The 18,226-nt window shown below is 36.7% G+C and overlaps 1 protein-coding gene across 1 annotated transcript in view; it reads right to left on the bottom strand.

The window, feature by feature from the left end:
- LOC149804815 (kinesin-like protein KIF16B) overlaps positions 1–13,828 on the bottom strand; it is a 145,346-nt gene extending 131,518 nt beyond the window's left edge. The window contains exon 1 of the mRNA XM_089944906.1: positions 13,644–13,828. Coding sequence (XP_089801032.1) covers positions 13,644–13,690 — 47 coding nt within the window. The 5' untranslated portion in view covers positions 13,691–13,828. The remainder of the gene's footprint in view (positions 1–13,643) is intronic.
- Positions 13,829–18,226: the final 4,398 nt, after the last annotated feature.

Below are 18,226 nucleotides of genomic sequence, written 5' to 3'. Positions count from 1 at the left end.
ACAGTCAAATTGCAAAATTGGCTCTAGTTTTTTTGTAATCTGCAAGAAATTAATGTTTACATAACGAAATGCATTCCAATAGTAAAAGGTCAACTGTAATAGCCTACCTATAAAAAATCAAGTCATTGACTACATCTTAGATTTCTTCGCCTGTCTCTTGTACAGCTGTTCGGGAGCATCTCTGAGGAGTGTCCAGCAGTAGTCAGCCAGCATTGTAGTGGACCATTTTCCCTGGTATCTTTGTTCCATTGTTGCGATATCTTGATGAAAACGTTCGCCGTGTTCATCACTAACAATACCACAGTTGCTAGGAAAGAAATCCAAATGGGAATGAAGGAAGTGAATCTTTAGAGACATATTGCAGCCAAGTTTCTTATACTTCATCAACATGTCTTCTACTAGTTCCTTATAGTTTTCTGCCCTAACATTTCCGAGGAAGTTTGTAGAAACTAGGCGAAAAGCATTCCATGCTTGTTTCGCGTCACCTTCCAGCAAGTTGTTGAACCGGTCATCTTTGAAAAGCTCTCGAATCTGAGGACCCACAAAAACTCCCTCTTTAATCTTTGCTTCGCTGAGTCGAGGGAATTTTTCATGCAGGTATCGGAATGCTGGCAAAGTCCGGTCAATGGCTTTCACGAAGTTCTTCATCAAACCTAGTTTGATGTGAAGGGGTGGTAGCAAGATTTTCTGAGCCTCAACCAGAGCTGGGTGTTGGATATTCTTCTCTCCAATGGCTACATTCTGCCTGTGAGTCCATTCCTTCCTCATGTAGTGCATTTCCCTTGCTCGGCTATCCCACTCGCATAAGAAACACATGTATTTTGTATATCCTTGCTGCAGTCCCATTAAAAGGGCAACTACCTTCAAATCACCACAGAGGTGCCAGCTGTACTTGTTATACTCAATGGAATTCAGTAGCTGCCTTAAGTTATCGTATGTCTCTTTCATGTGGACAGCATACGCTACTGGAATAGATGGAAGAATGTTTCCATTGTGCAAAAGCACAGCCTTGAGACTCAGTTTCGAAGAGTCCACAAATAGTCTCCATTCTTGTGGGTCATGAGTGATTTTTAAAGCATTCATGAGGCCCTCAATATCGGAACAGAATATCAGATTACTTTCCTTTCTGAAGAAAGGCTCCAATTGCTGGTGGCGCTTTCGATATGCAGTAATTGTGACATCTTCTTCTAGAAGATTCCATTGTTGGAGTCTTGATCCTAGCAATTCTGCCTTGTTCTTTGATAAGTCCAAATCACGAATCAGGTCATTTAGTTCTTCCTGTGTTATTCTGTGTGGGGTTGATGATGCACCACAGTGAAAATCTGGATCACTGCATGCTGATGGACCAGGAGAAGAACGGGTCGACTCACCTTTGTCTTCGTCAGATGAATCAAGAGAATATTCTGCTGGAGGTTCTGGAATAGGAAGTCCCTCACCATGTGGAACTGGTCTCAATGCAGACGGAATGTTTGGGTAGACTATTCTCGACTTCTTTCGCTTCGTTATTCCGCCGGAAAGAGGAGGAACCAAGCAGAAGTAACAGTCATTTAGGTGGTTGCTTGGCTCTCTCCACACCATTGGGACTGCAAACGGCATTGATGACCTTTTGCAATTCAACCACTGTGAAAGCTGTGTTGTACATGTAGCACAGCATATATGCGGAGCCCAAGGCTTGTCTTGGTCACCAACCTTGCATCCGAAGTAAAGATGATATGCCTTCTTCACTTGAGAATTGATACTTTTCTTCTGGTTGGCAAATGTCACTTCCCCACAAATATAGCAAAAATTGTCCGCGGTATTAACACACTTTCGAGGCATTACTGTTCTTTATTGTACGTAAATGGATAAAATAATAAGTTTTATGTAACAGTAGCTTGAACTGTCTCGCACAACGTCTAAAATATTTTAAATGCTGAACCTATCTGATTGGGCTTTATATAGTACACTGCTTACGTCAGCTTCAGCAGCCGCCTGGCATTAGTATAATAGGCCTACACATGTATAGTACACTGCTGACGTCAACTTACTTCAGCAGCCGCATGGCATTAGTATTGCATTGCATCAGAAAATGATGCAATCAACTGTGGATGATGTGAGCATGATGGTATTATGCAATGTTACATCATTATTCCGGATGTTGCTGCAGTCCTACTGGAGAAATTTACACAGTGAAACATAGAAAATGAGGTATATGAATATCTTCAAAACGAGAGCCAATACAAATTTTTCACGGTTATATTCGTGTTCGGCACACCAAAATACTACAGATTAGGGCCTTTTCAAGTCAGTAATGATTTCACTGTTGACCAGTGTAATTCACTGAATGTTTATCAAAAATGATATAAACATTAAAACACACTGTTCCATATAATTGTGGACTGATCATTTAGTCCACAAATGTAGCCATTTCTGATTGGTCCACAGTAACCCGAGAGTCTATACCTTTGGTTATGATCAGTAATGACATCAGTGGTCCACAGTAGCCCAAGAGTCTATACCTTTGGTTATGATCAGTAATGAAATCAGTGGTCCACAGTAGCCCAAGAATATATACCTTTGGTTATGATCAGTAATGAAATCAGTGGTCCACAGTAGCCCAAGAGCCCATACCTTTGATTATGATCAGTAATGAAATCAGTGGTCCACAGTAGCCCAAGAGTCTATACCTTTGGTTATGATCAGTAATGAAATCAGTGGTCCACAGTAGCCCAAGAGTCTATACCTTTGGTTATGATCAGTAATGAAATCAGTGGTCCACAGTAGCCCAAGAGTCTATACCTTTGGTTATAATCAGTAATGAAATCAGTGGTCCACAGTAGCCCAAGAGTCTATACCTTTGGTTATGATCAGTAATGAAATCAGTGGTCCACAGTAGCCCAAGAGTCTATACCTTTGGTTATGATCAGTAATGAAATCAGTGGTCCACAGTAGCCCAAGAGTCCATACCTTTGGTTATGATCAGTAATGAAATCAGTGGTCCACAGTAGCCTAAGAGTCTATACCTTTGGTTATGATCAGTAATGAAATCAGTGGTCCACAGTAGCCCAAGAATATATACCTTTGGTTATGATCAGTAATGAAATCAGTGGTCCACAGTAGCCCAAGAGTCCATACCTTTGGTTATGATCAGTAATGAAATCAGTGGTCCTCAGTAGCCCAAGAGTCTATACCTTTGGTTATGATCAGTAATGAAATCAGAGCTGGGGACAGTACAGCAGGCTAGTTCCATGCTGATAAAGACTTTCTTGACACTAATCAACAGAGGTGAAACGATTCATCGATATATCAATACTTTTGCCAGAATGATACACATATCAATACAAAAATCGATACTTACCACACACAAGTTATTTGAGTCTTCAGCAGTTATCAATATTATAACAAGTTCGCCTTGTTCTTTAAATATAGAATTCATCTGAAACATCATTTGCAGTCCTAGGTACTCATTTTTAAAAGCAAAAATGAAAAAGACTAATGAGAAAACTCGCTTGCTGTCTGCAAATTCAGACAAAGTGACATGGTTCGTAATCTGCTCCCACCCCCAATTCCATGCTAATTATCTTAACCCAGCAGCATGTTCAGTGTAAAGGATACATTCCAAACGTGTGCCACATGCACAATGAATATAATGAAATACTTTACTCATCATTTAATAACCAATTTTATGCAAAGTTTCTACACTGAATTTGATCTGGTCTACTTTGGTCGATTTGAAAGCTACACTAGTGTCACACGGTGATATATGTTACGTTCAAATCTTATTGGTGGTTACTGCTTGTTCTGGTCAAGGTTAAATAATAACTACCAATCAAGAATCAGTGTAGCTTATTCAATACATGACAGACAGGAAGTACTAACAAAGCAACAGAAAAACTTCGCTCTAAAGTCATTCATATATAAAGTACTTAAACAGAGATGCTGTCAGGGTGTGCAATTGCATGAATCATGCAAAATACGTACGAATTCGCACACTTGGAGAACAGTGATGCATGAGAACTCCCACAAATTAGCTGAAAGTCCCGCATATGAAAATGTGCTCAGCGAAGTATACATTTTTTATTTAACTGTTCTTGCTGCAACATGTTTTTCTGGTAGGGAATAGTTTACACATATGGGGTCTTCAAGCATGACAAAAATGGTTGTTAAACTAAATTTAATTGACACACTGTGCCCTGGAATAAGTGTTATGGTGCAGTTTAAACATTCCATTAAGGAAGTTTTACAAATGCATGTCTAAAATACATGCCACCTAGAAAATCCAAAATGTCTGATTGCCAGCATGGTTCAGTACGTTTTTGTTCACCAAATACTGGCTGGTGATGGTGACTATAACAATAATTTTTAAAGTTATGAAGTATATTGGATTTCTGGAGCTGGGAAATTATTAATTATTAATACCAGTGAGTGATTTTGAGCTGAAAATTGGCATTAAATACGAGTCAGATGTATATGTTGGATGGACTAAAATAGAGGGCATGACAGTCAGTCTCCCTTTCAGTGGTATTTCAAAACTAAATGTAGAAACATCAGAATACTCAGCCTAATTAAAATACAGACAATTAAAAAGCAGAATGCAATTTTCATTTTTTTTCCTTCAACCAATTTAACTCTGCGAATCATATGCTACAAAACCATATATCCATATCAGGGTTAAGAAAAGCCAGGGGTCACGAACTCAAACCATCCTGAGGGCTGCATGTGGGCATTTTCGATAGCCCAAGGGCCACACCACCTTTGTTACTTTTCATGACACCTTGTGACGCCAATCATATCGAGGGCCACATAATACATCTTAGCAGGCCGCATGATTGAGACCCCTGACATAAACTGAATAAGTAAGGATGAAAAAAATGAAATTAAGAAGTAAAGATAATTATCTGAATACCTCTGTCTGCACAAGCAGACTATGACATTAATTTGCTTAAAACCCTCATGGAACAGATAAGAAATCTGGCATGGAAGTCAGTAAACTACAAATTCAAGAAATAAGTTTGTGTTAGTGAAAAATCTTATTTTTGAGCAGATGTATCCAAATAGTAATATCTGTGAACTCTGGAAAATTCTAAATAACAGCCACAAAGATTAATTTCTAAACACTTTCAAGCTGCCAAAGCTAGCTATGCATATGCCCTTTCAGAAGGAAGCACAGAAAATATGTATACACAGATAAGGAACAGTATGTTCAGAAATAATATACCAATTAATATATATACAACTAGAGGTGACATCTTTTAAAGATTTTGATTTCAGTAGAGCTCTAAAAAAGTGGAGTACTTAAGTGTTAGATAAATAATGAACCATGACTGTTTCTTCTTCCACCTTTTCTACTCTCTCATTCTTTCATTGACAATGGGTGAAGTCTCCCTTAAGATAAAATAATGCCAGCATCTCTCCTTAAATTGCACATGAGGAACAAATTTGGAATTTCTCTTTTTATGCAGAGATATTTAACCACTGAATGAAGGTGCTGATGGAATAAATAAAATTACCACAGAATCTGCATTGGGGCAGATTTCAAACAGCTTAAGTTTATCAACTTATGTATGTAAAGAAAATTTAAAAATTATAGGAAGTACAAAGTGATAGATTTTGTTGGTATTCATTCTCATTCCCACGTCCAGATTTGTTCTAGATGAGATTTTCTTTGCATGAGGAAACAGCTTGATTTCTTCAGTTTTGAAGAGAACATCGTAATGCCTTCCAAGTTTAAGTCAGACATGAAAATGATAAGATGTTTTCAAAGCATTCATGCAGTGCAAAACAAAAGGCCTGGTGGCTAAAGTGAGCTAAATGGAGCCACCATTAAATGGCCCCAAACGATGAATAAAACTCACTGACAACCAACTGTTTGAAGGTATTTTTGTTTTCTCGTCATCGCTGAGAATTGCATATATAACTATATCTCTATCTGTAATCTGCATACTGGAAATACAAAGAGTATGTCAACATACATAAAGGGGCACCACCTACCTTTCAAAGATGGAAAACAAATCAAGTGTATCGATATGTATCATATCACAGACTGTGTATCATGAATCATATCAATACGAGGCACATGTATATTATTTCCCCCCTACTAATCACACAGATTTACGTGATGAGTGGAGGAGTGGTTTAACACCTTCCTATCTGCACCAGGAGCATGTATTTTGTCTCATAACACAACAAACAGATCAATTAAACATTAAAGGAATGCTAAATCACAACTATTTCTTAACTATTATGGAATAGTGACAGCTGGATTTTAGTTATCTGTATTTAAAATTACCGTACTGTTTGACAGCTGGATTTTAGTGACCTGTATTTAAAATTACCGTACTGTTAGACAGCTGGATTTTTTAGTGATCTGTATTTAAAATTACCATACTGTTTCACAGCTGGATTTTAGTGATCTGTATTTAAAATTACCATACTGTTTCACAGCTGGATGTTAATGATCTGTATTTAAAATTAACGTACTGTTTGACAGTTGGATTTTAGTGATCTGTATTCAAAATTACCATACTGTTTGACAGCAGATTAGCATTAATTTCCAACTCTGCAGATGTCAAGTGATATGATCATGGCTGCACCCTTTAAAACCACCATGGACAGGTCTATTCCTGTACACTTTAAAACCATCATGGACAGGTCTATTGCTGTACCCTTTAAAACCATCATGGACAGGTCTATTGCTGCACCCTTTAAAACCATCATGGACAGGTCTATTGCTGCACCCTTTAAAACCATCATGGACAGGTCTATTGCTGTACCCTTTAAAACCATCATGGACAGGTCAATTGCTGCACCCTTTAAAACCATCATGGACAGGTCTATTGTTGTACCCTTTAAAACCATCATGGACAGGTCTATTGTTGTACCCTTTAAAACCATCATGGACAGGTCTATTGCTGCACCCTTTAAAACCATCACGGACAGGTCAATTGCTGTACACTTTAAAACCATCATGGACAGATCTATTGCTGTACACTTTAAAACCATCATGGACAGGTCAATTGCTGTACACTTTAAAACCATCATGGACAGATCTATTGCTGTACACTTTAAAACCACCATGGACAGGTCTATTGCTGTACACTTTAAAACCATCACAGAAAGAACTATTGATGTACCCTTTAAAACCATCATGGAAGATCTAATGCTGCACCCTTTGAAACCATCATGGACAGATCTATTGCTGTACACTTTAAAACCAACATGGACAGGTCTATTGATGTACTCTATTAAACCATCATGGACAGGTCTATTGCTGTACCCTTTAAAACCATCATGGACAGATCTATTGCCGTACACTTTATAACCAACATGGACAGGTCTATTGATGTACCCTTTTAAACCATCATGGACAGATCTATTGCCATACACTTTAAAACCAACATGGACAGGTCTATTGATGTACCCTTTAAAACCATCATGGACAGATCTATTGCCGTACACTTTAAAACCAACATGGACAGGTCTATTGATGTACCCTTTTAAACCATCATGGACAGATCTATTGCCATACACTTTAAAACCAACATGGACAGGTCTATTGATGTACCCTTTTAAACCATCATGGACAGATCTATTGCCATACACTTTAAAACCAACATGGACAGGTCTACTGATGTACCCTTTTAAACCATCATGGACAGATCTATTGCCGTACACTTTAAAACCAACATGGACAGGTCTACTGATGTACCCTTTAAAACCATCATGGATAGGTCTATTGCTGTACACTTTAAAACCATCATGGATAGGTCTATTGCTGTACCCTTTAAAACCATCACAGAAAGAACTATTGATGTACCCTTTAAAACCAAAATGGAAGGTCTAATGCTGCACCCTTTTAAACCATCACGGACAGATCTATTGCTGTACACTTTAAAACCAACATGGACAGGTCTATTGATGTACCCTTTTAAACCGTCATGGACAGATCTATTTCTGTACACTTTAAAAGCAACATGGACAGGTCTATTGATGTACCCTTTTAAACCATCATGGACAGGTCTATTGATGTACACTTTAAAACCAACATGGACAGGTCTACTGATGTACCCTTTTAAACCATCATGGACAGATCTATTGCTGTACACGTTAAAACCATCATGGACAGGTCTATTGCTGTACCCTTTAAAACCATCACAGAAAGGACTATTGATGTACCCTTAAAAACTAACATGGAAAGGTCTAATGTTGCCACCTTTAAAACCATAATGGAAGGTCTATTGCTGCACCCTTTAAAACCATCATGGAAGGTCTATTGCTGTCCCTTTTTAAACCATCATGGAAAAGACTATTGCAAAACCCTTTAAAACCACCACAGAAGGTCTATTGCTTTACCCTTTTAAACCATCATGGACAGGTAGATTAATGTACCCTTTAAAACTATCAAGGAAAGGTCTATTGTTTGTCCCCTTTAAAACCATCATGGAAACATTGAGTTTAAGCTACAAGTATCAAGTGACAAATGCATAGTTACTCCAAGAGAGTAACAAAGTCAATCAATTAGATTATAACAAAAATGCACATATAACAGTTATGATCCTAGTTCCATTCATCAAGTAAAAAAACAACTGATCTGCCATTTTTAAGTTGATTCTCAACAGATCTAATGTGTGTAGCATGTAAATGTGTGCAGTACTACTTCATCTACTGGTGTCATTATTTAGAATTTTATTGAAGAGATCTTTTAAAATGGTGATTATTCCATTTAGCTGCTCACTGATCAATACTCCTTCCAAGATTAAATAACTGACCAAGGAAATACATCTGACGAAATCTGTCTTAAAGGACATGGACAATTTTAAAGACTAACCAAGAGGTGTGATCCAATATAAACTGATCAAACATTGTGTGTGCTATAATTTCACAAAATGAAAGCACTGCATACTAGAAAAAATACTACTACCCCTTACATTGGAAATGGTAAGACCTGAAATTCACTTTCCTTGTCTAAGTTTGCTGATCAGCTTTCAATGTAACGGTTCAAAGTAATCGCTAAATTTTCATCTGCAAGTTTACTAAGATGCAGATCCCTCAACAATTCTAGAATGCACCAACACTGGTCAACTGAAATCAGTCTTAAATTTCAGAATAATCAATACTTTACTGAAATACAAAAAAAAAGATTCATTGTTCATTAGGTATGAAATTTCAACTTCAAAAATCAAAGAAAATTGACTTAATTCATTTTTAACCCCAACTTTTTTATCCTCCATCATTTGATGATAAAAAAGGTCAAATCTGGTCATCCCCTACAGCATTGTGTTGTTATAGCTACATGTTTAACTGTATAAACAAATAGCATGTAATTTACAAGGACCTTATTTTTGTAATATCTTGTAATACAGAAATAGTTTAACCATTTAATATGTGACTTCCTTGTCGAGAGGATAACATATTAATGTGATAAATGTAAACTCTGCATTGAATTCTGTGGATTTCATTATGTTTTCATATGGAATTTTTTATATTAAGTCTTTTGACTTAGAAATATATATAAATATCTTGTTCACAATTACTGTAAATGCCACAAGATGTGTGTGTGTATGTGTGTTGGATTTTTAACGTAGCTTTAAAAACAATTCAGTCATATCACTATGATGTCTGCAGTGTGGCAGTTTATAGTGATGTCTAGCACTGGGGCATTATGCCACAGACATGTCTCACCCAGCCACATTATTCTGACACCAGGCTGACCACTCCTAACACAAACCTCTTAATGCTGAGCACCTAGCGAGGCAGCTGTTAGTACCATTTTTATAAGTCTTTGGTAGGACTCAGCCAGTGTTTGAAACCCGTAACCTCACACATATGAGGTGGTCGCTCTAACCACTTGGCCACCAGAGCAGTCCAAAACATAAGAGAAAGTAATCATTACATTTCTAAATATTTCACTGCCACCAAGATGTATGTATTTCAAATATGTGTTTGTCCAACTGATGTGATAATCTGTACTGTCTGGATAGGACTGAATTATAAGAACTAGTAAATTACTACTGGATACTCATAACTTGCAAAATAAGTCAACACCATTTTGAAAATTCACTTAACTGTGCCTTTGGATTTTCTGTTCTATATTGATAGCATGCACAATTAAAACAAATTCACAGAATGTCACCGTATATCACAAAAGGGGAGATAATTACTTGTGGGAATCAGCTGTTGAACTCATAAATTAATCTGAACACCAACAAATCTGTTTTATCTTTTAATTCAACATAACAATAAATACTGTATGCAATAAGACATTGAAATCAAACAACTGAAACTAAGAAAGACACAATTATGATCCTAACTCCATTCATCATCAGAGGCCCCTATTTGGCCGAAAGTGCTCTCCATTACAGATCACTGCTATCTCACCTCTGTCTGCGCCGGTTCGAGTCTCAGATTCAGCCAATGTGGGTATGTGAGAAAGTTTGCCAGTAGCTTCTCATGGGTCGGTGGTTCTTTCCGGGGTTTTCCAGGGTTCTTCCTCCACCATTAATCCTGGCCGCCATGTATAGCCTATCGTGTGCTCAAAAATGGCGTTAAACCCCACAACAACAACAACCATCCATCATCAACACTGTCGTCAAGTCAAATCATCCAGGAAACATTACTTAACGCAGTTCAGTTAAAATAAAGATTGTCCCATTAATTACAATATGCCCACCAATCTGCTCTCAAGTTTGAACATGATGGTTTCAAAAGCCTCCTCAGACAATCTGTATATTCTCTTTGATTTCCATGTAGCTTAGGGCTTGGGAATCATTCAAATGATATCTTCCACTGATACCCATAGCTAATCTTTGAGGCCATATATAATTTCCTTTAACCTCTCCATGATCTTCCATGAAAGAAATTAAGACTCCATCATAATTTTCATCAATTTCTAACAACTTGCAAATGCTCCTTTATCACTTACCCTTTTAAAACACTTTACACTAATATACAAACCACATATAAAAGTGACGTATGTAACAAACAAATTAAGGGAACATTGCTTAAGCATATAACGCTAAAAATTGACCCCTATCTTGGCACTCTATTCATGAATTATTTAGCTATATTGAGAAGTAGAATACGATAACTTTACCATAAAATCTAAAGTTTCAAATCTGCTGGCAAAATGTTTCGGACAACTCAAAATTGATGCAAATGACTGGAATTACATCACAGACATTACAAAGTTTGCATGTTTAAGTTTTGCATTACATTTTGGTTTGCATTCTTCTTCTGAAAACATTCAAACATAGATTACGTCCCATAAAATACATTCCTTGAAATTTTACTTCAATAATAGTAAGCAACTAAAGCTATGATACCACTGATACATTAAGTTGTTATATATTATTGGTCAACTTTACAATTAGCTGTTGTTGTTGTTGTTGTTGTTGTAGGGTTTAATGCCATTTTTCAGCACACAATAGGCTATACATGGCAGCCAGTATTAATGGTGGAGGAAGAACCCGGGAAAACCCCAGAAAGAACCACCGACCCACGAGAAGCTAGTGGCAAGCTTTCTCACATACCCACAATAGCCGAATCCGAGACTCAAACCCACGCATACAGAGCTGAGATGGCAGTGATCCATAATGGAGAGCGCTTTAGACCACTCGGGGCCCCCACTTTACAATTAGTATCAAGACAGTTACGGGAATGCCAACTGGAATGTACGATGGACGTCTCACACATTATCATGTTAATAATTTTCTGATTTTGAAAAAAAAAATTCCAGTGTAATGTGAAGCAAACATTTCATACAAAAATATATATATATATATATATTATTGAATGTGTACATCTCTGAGGTACTTAAGTTTATTGCTTAAAGTGATGTCAAAATTATGACTCTTATTACAGAAAATTGGTACTGACTCTATATGATTAGACAAAATATAAATTGTGCTGAAAATTCTGTGCATGAATATTTAACGCAATTTCTTAGATATTTATAGATCGTCAGTAACATTACTTTAATCACAATGCCTGGTCTACTTTAAACAGAATTAAACTGAAAGAAGTGCAAATTAAAATTGAAATTTTAATTTTGTAACACTACATGAGTGTTTTTGAAACGATGTGACATCTACATGATAATGGATTCTGAATTATAATTTTGCTTAAATGATCAAGTTTTTCAAAAATTAATGACGGATATTAAAAATTATAGTCTGGCACAAAATATAATGCAGTGGTTGAAAGAGTGTTGTTGTTGTTTTTGTGGGGTTTAACGCCATTTTTCAGCACAAGATAGGCTATGCATGGCGGCCAGTATTAATGGTGGAGGAAGAGTCAGGGAAAACCCTGGGAAGAACCACCGACCCACGAGAAGCTACTGGCAAGCTTTCTCACAGACCCACATTGGTCGAATCCTGGACTCTAACCCATGCAGACAGAGGTGAGATGGCAGTGATCTGTAACGGAGAGCACTTTAGACCACTCAGCCACTCTGGGCCCCAGTTGAAAAAGTGTATATAGGACAAGATTTTGCACACTTATTGGAGAATAAGCCATACACTTAGCTAGGAGTGTTATGGCATCGAAGGTCTTTATTTTTCTTTTTTCTATATTAAAATGCACTTAATATCCAATTTAAATCAGATGATTCCTGGAAACGATAAGCTGACACCATGTACATTCTAGGTAATGCAAGGGGATAAGTAATAAATTGTGTACAACAAAGTTCTTAAGTCAACACATGTCAATTGCAAAAGCCACCACAAAACAACAACATTAACATACTTCATATTTGACTCTTATATGTATGTGTGTGTGTGTGTGTGTGTGTGTTTGATTTGTATTTTAACATAGCTTTAACAATTTTTCAGTCATATTGCTACAATGTAAGCAGTGTAGCAGTTTATAGAGATGTCCTGCACTGGGGCATCATGCGGCAGACATGTAGCTTGATGTCCCACCCAGTCACATTATCTTGACACCAGGCTGACCAGTCCTAACACTAACATCTTAATGCTGAGTGCCTAGCAAGGCAGCTGTAAATACCATTTTTGTAAAAAGTCGGCCAGGGTTCGAACCCGCGACCTCCCGTATCCAAGGTGGATGCTCTAACCACAAGGCCACCAGAGTGGTCATATGCTACCATATATTTGATCTCTTGCTTCTTGACAAATATCATGTAATCATGTGATTTGACTCTTGGTTACGATCACTGGACACAATCAGACAACAAACTGACCAATTTATTACAGTGACATCGATCTTCGGATGATATAGATTCTACTTAAGAAGACGGGGTACGGCCTCGCTTGGAAACTGATATTGGTGGAATTATTTTTAAAATAGTGTACTCGCTAGGAATCCCAATATTTTCCCTAAGTCAGATGAACACACAACAGGTGGCGACATGCTGGAAAATACCGAAAACTTCGACTACCCCGATACCATATAACCCACGATACCGCAGGCTTAACGAAGCCGTACTTTGATTTCCACTTTCTCATTGGAAAACAAAATAAACGATTCAACAATCATCCTCTTTTTCCGTATCGGTCACCAAACAATAACAAAAATAAAAACAACAAAAACATTACATGTGGAAGATCAATATCTGCATCTCCTACCCGCCCACCCCCACCCCCCATCCCACATTTTATATTTTGTGGGGTTGTTTTTTTCAGTGCACCTGTGCGACATTCACGGTTTACCTGGTATTCAGAGGTCGCACACGAACAGCTACTTTTACAGATGTCATGTTGATTTGTACACTTGTCGCTTCTGCTAAAGGTAAAAGTGCATCATCACTGATGCCGTATACACTTCCAGATCAACTTATGAGTCCATGGTTTGATCGTCATTGTACCAACTCAACATCGCCTCCATTTTGACTCAACACAGCTGTACGCAGTCACGTGACCCGTATTTCTAAGTATAGAACAGTTCCATGTGGAATTCGTGCAGATGTTGCAAATCTTACATATATGTCAGTGTTATCAATGAACTTATACATTTTGCATCAAACAATAGGGTTTAACATGCAGATAAAGACACGAAAGTTGCAAATTTGACGAATAAAACTGTAGTAATTAAAATGAACGATTTTTACACATTATCAATAACAGGCTTGGTATAGGAAATACATAACGTTTTGTTTTTGTTTGTTGTTTTGTTTTGTCTGCCGTCTTTGGGAAGTAAAATATATGATAAGATAACATTTATTTATAGCGGGATTGATTTAAGACAACAGTTCAACGTAAGCTCAAATGAGCTTTTGCTGGCATGACATAAATAACAATAAAACATCATTTGCAAGACATACCAACGCAGCATATTAGATATGTACAACGGGACAAAACAAATAGCACATAACATAAGCAAACAAAGATTTTTTTTTTAAAAAAGGCAGTGAAAGTTAATTTACTATTTAGGAAACTATTAAATCAGAGTCGGGTCTGAAGGGTACAGAAAAAGTCCAGATTACTTAAAATATCGGTTTAAAAGATTCACCCATTTATGACTGAAAAGCATTCCAAGATGCATATAAGCATTACTGAAAAAGAAAAGAGTTAACACATACAGGCATTTGATGTTATTTAACATGAGGGCAGTATAAACAAAGAGTTAACACATACAGGCATTTGATGGTATTTAACACGAGGGCAGTATAAACAAAGAGTTAACACATACAGGCATTTGATGGTATTTAACATGAGGGCAGTAAAAACAAAGAGTTCACACATACAGGCATTTGATAGTATTTAACATGAGGGCAGTATAAACAAAGAGTTAATACATACAGTCATTTGATGGTATTTAACACGAGGGCAGTATAAACAAAGAGTTCACACATACAGGCATTTGATGGTATTTAACATGAGGGCAGTAAAAACAAAGAGTTAACAGATACAGGCATTTGATGGTATTTAACATGAGGGCAGTATAAACAAAGAGTTCACACATACAGGCATTTGATAGTATTTAACACGAGGGCAGTATAAACAAAGAGTTAACACATACAGGCATTTGATGGTATTTAACATGAGGGCAGTAAAAACAAAGAGTTCACACATACAGGCATTTGATAGTATTTAACATGAGGGCAGTATAAACAAAGAGTTAACACATACAGTCATTTGATGGTATTTAACACGAGGGCAGTATAAACAAAGAGTTCACACATACAGGCATTTGATGGTATTTAACACGAGGGCAGTATAAACAAAGAGTTAACACATACAGGCATTTGAGTTAACACATACAGGCATTTGATAGTATTTAACATGAGGGCAGTATAAACAAAGAGTTAACGCATACAGTCATTTGATGGTATTTAACATGAGGGCAGTATAAACAAAGAGTTAACACATAGTCATTTGATGGTATTTAACACGAGGGCAGTAAAAACAAAGAGTTAACACATACAGACATTTGATAGTATTTAACATGAGGGCAGTAAAAACAAAGAGTTAACACATACAGACATTTGATAGTATTTAACATGAGGGCAGTAAAAACAAAGAGTTAACACATACAGACATTTGATAGTATTTAACATGAGGGCAGTATAAACAAAGAGTTAACACATACAGGCATTTGATAGTATTTAACATGAGGGCAGTATAAACAAAGAGTTAACACATACAGTCATTTGATAGTATTTAACATGAGGGCAGTAAAAACAAAGAGTTAACACATACAGGCATTTGATAGTATTTAACATGAGGGCAGTATAAACAAAGAGTTAACACATACAGGCATTTGATAGTATTTAACATGAGGGCAGTATAAACAAAGAGTTAACACATACAGTCATTTGATGGTATTTAACACGAGGGCAGTATAAACAAAGAGTTCACACATACAGGCATTTGATGGTATTTAACACGAGGGCAGTATAAACAAAGAGTTAACACATACAGGCATTTGAGTTAACACATACAGGCATTTGATAGTATTTAACATGAGGGCAGTATAAACAAAGAGTTAACGCATACAGTCATTTGATGGTATTTAACATGAGGGCAGTATAAACAAAGAGTTAACACATAGTCATTTGATGGTATTTAACACGAGGGCAGTAAAAACAAAGAGTTAACACATACAGACATTTGATAGTATTTAACATGAGGGCAGTAAAAACAAAGAGTTAACACATACAGACATTTGATAGTATTTAACATGAGGGCAGTAAAAACAAAGAGTTAACACATACAGACATTTGATAGTATTTAACATGAGGGCAGTATAAACAAAGAGTTAACACATACAGGCATTTGATAGTATTTAACATGAGGGCAGTATAAACAAAGAGTTAACACATACAGTCATTTGATAGTATTTAACATGAGGGCAGTAAAAACAAAGAGTTCACACATACAGGCATTTGATAGTATTTAACATGAGGGCAGTATAAACAAAGAGTTAACACATACAGGCATTTGATGGTATTTAACATGAGGGCAGTATAAACAAAGAGTTAACACATACAGTCATTTGATGGTATTTAACATGAGGGCAGTATAAACAAATAGGTAACACATACAGGCATTTGATAGTAGTTAACATGAGGGCAGTATAAACAAAGAGGTAACACATACAGGCATATGATAGTATTTAACATGAGGGCAGTAAAAACAAAGAGTTAACACATACAGTCATTTGATAGTATTTAACATGAGGGCAGTAAAAACAAAGAGTTAACACATACAGGCATTTGATAGTATTTAACATGAGGGCAGTATAAACAAAGAGTTAACACATACAGGCATTTGATAGTATTTAACATGAGGGCAGTATAAACAAAGAGTTAACACATACAGGCATTTGATGGTATTTAACATGAGGGCAGTAAAAACAAAGTTAACACATACAGACATTTGATAGTATTTAACATGAGGGCAGTATAAACAAAGAGTTAACACATACAGGCATTTGATAGTATTTAACATGAGGGCAGTATAAACAAAGAGTTAACACATACAGTCATTTGATGGTATTTAACATGAGGGCAGTATAAACAAATAGGTAACACATACAGGCATTTGATAGTAGTTAACATGAGGGCAGTATAAACAAAGAGGTAACACATACAGGCATATGATAGTATTTAACATGAGGGCAGTAAAAACAAAGAGTTAACACATACAGATACGGGGCGGGGGTATTAACACAATGACAGTACAAACAAAATGGCAGCATACTCGGTATCAGGACAGGATAATTAATTTGAATTTTTTCTAGTGACCCTATTGGGCTGGTGCCTTAAGCACGTGGACGTTCTTAGCGTATTTAATGGATAATCCGGCACTGAGTCAGAATGTTGGAATGTTTCAAATGTGTTAATAAGATTGTCACTGTTTGGTGAGAAAACGGACAAATTGTTATCATCAGCATTGTAATGATTGTATGGGGGGCTTGAGGGACAATGTGGGCATAAACATTAGCCCATAGGATCAATATAAATGAATTTAGTGGATACGAGGAAACCTTATGTTAAAATTGTACATAAATTTAACGTGGAGATGGTATTACGGTGACAAAAGTGTTTATAGGGACCAAGTTGTTTATAAGGACATGTGAAAATGGAATGTTCAAATTGTTGATGGAAAAAAGTTTCGGCAGTTTTTAGGGACAAAGGAAAAAATAAAGTTAAAATTGTTATCTACATTGCAACACACCACATACACTATCTAGCTATCACTTTTTGATTAAATCCAGCTTATCGCATATACTATCCTGCTCCCGCCTTTTTTGTTATTATCCAAACACACACATGCCATACTATCCAAAGAAAAGGGTAATAGTGTTTATAACCATACTCTCACATACAAACATAGTATCACATGCAAGGGTAGAAAGTTCTACTATACCCTTACATACAAACATACTATCTCACAAGAGATAGTGGGTCAAGGGCATTTAGTTTTTAGTTGTAAACAAACAGACATGCAAATAACATGCATACACAAACATAAAGCAAACTGCTTGGGCAAATATTATCATTATCTCATTTTCTCATGCACCATCATCCAGTATGTATGTAGAGACAGGACTCTCTCTCTCTCTCTCTCTCTCTCTCTCTCTCTCTCTCTCTCTCTCTCTCTCTCTCTCTTTACCCTCTGTTAGAACAGAACAATCCGTCGATCATTCTAAGTGATTTCATTGACTAACCAATAGTTTTTACCGCATTAGCATCGAAACCGCTTTGCTATTCATACAGTGACAAGATCATGCAACTTGAGCGCCTGACCACTACACTGTCTGCCTTAAATTTAGAATAAAACAATATGTG

This window comes from Sinohyriopsis cumingii, chromosome 2 (assembly GCF_028554795.1).
Source record: "Sinohyriopsis cumingii isolate HCF-2022 chromosome 2, ASM2855479v2, whole genome shotgun sequence".
In the NCBI taxonomy this organism is placed as follows: Eukaryota; Metazoa; Mollusca; class Bivalvia; order Unionida; family Unionidae; genus Sinohyriopsis; species Sinohyriopsis cumingii.
Note: the sequence above shows the minus strand (reverse complement) of the source record. Positions and strands in the feature narration are given on the sequence as shown.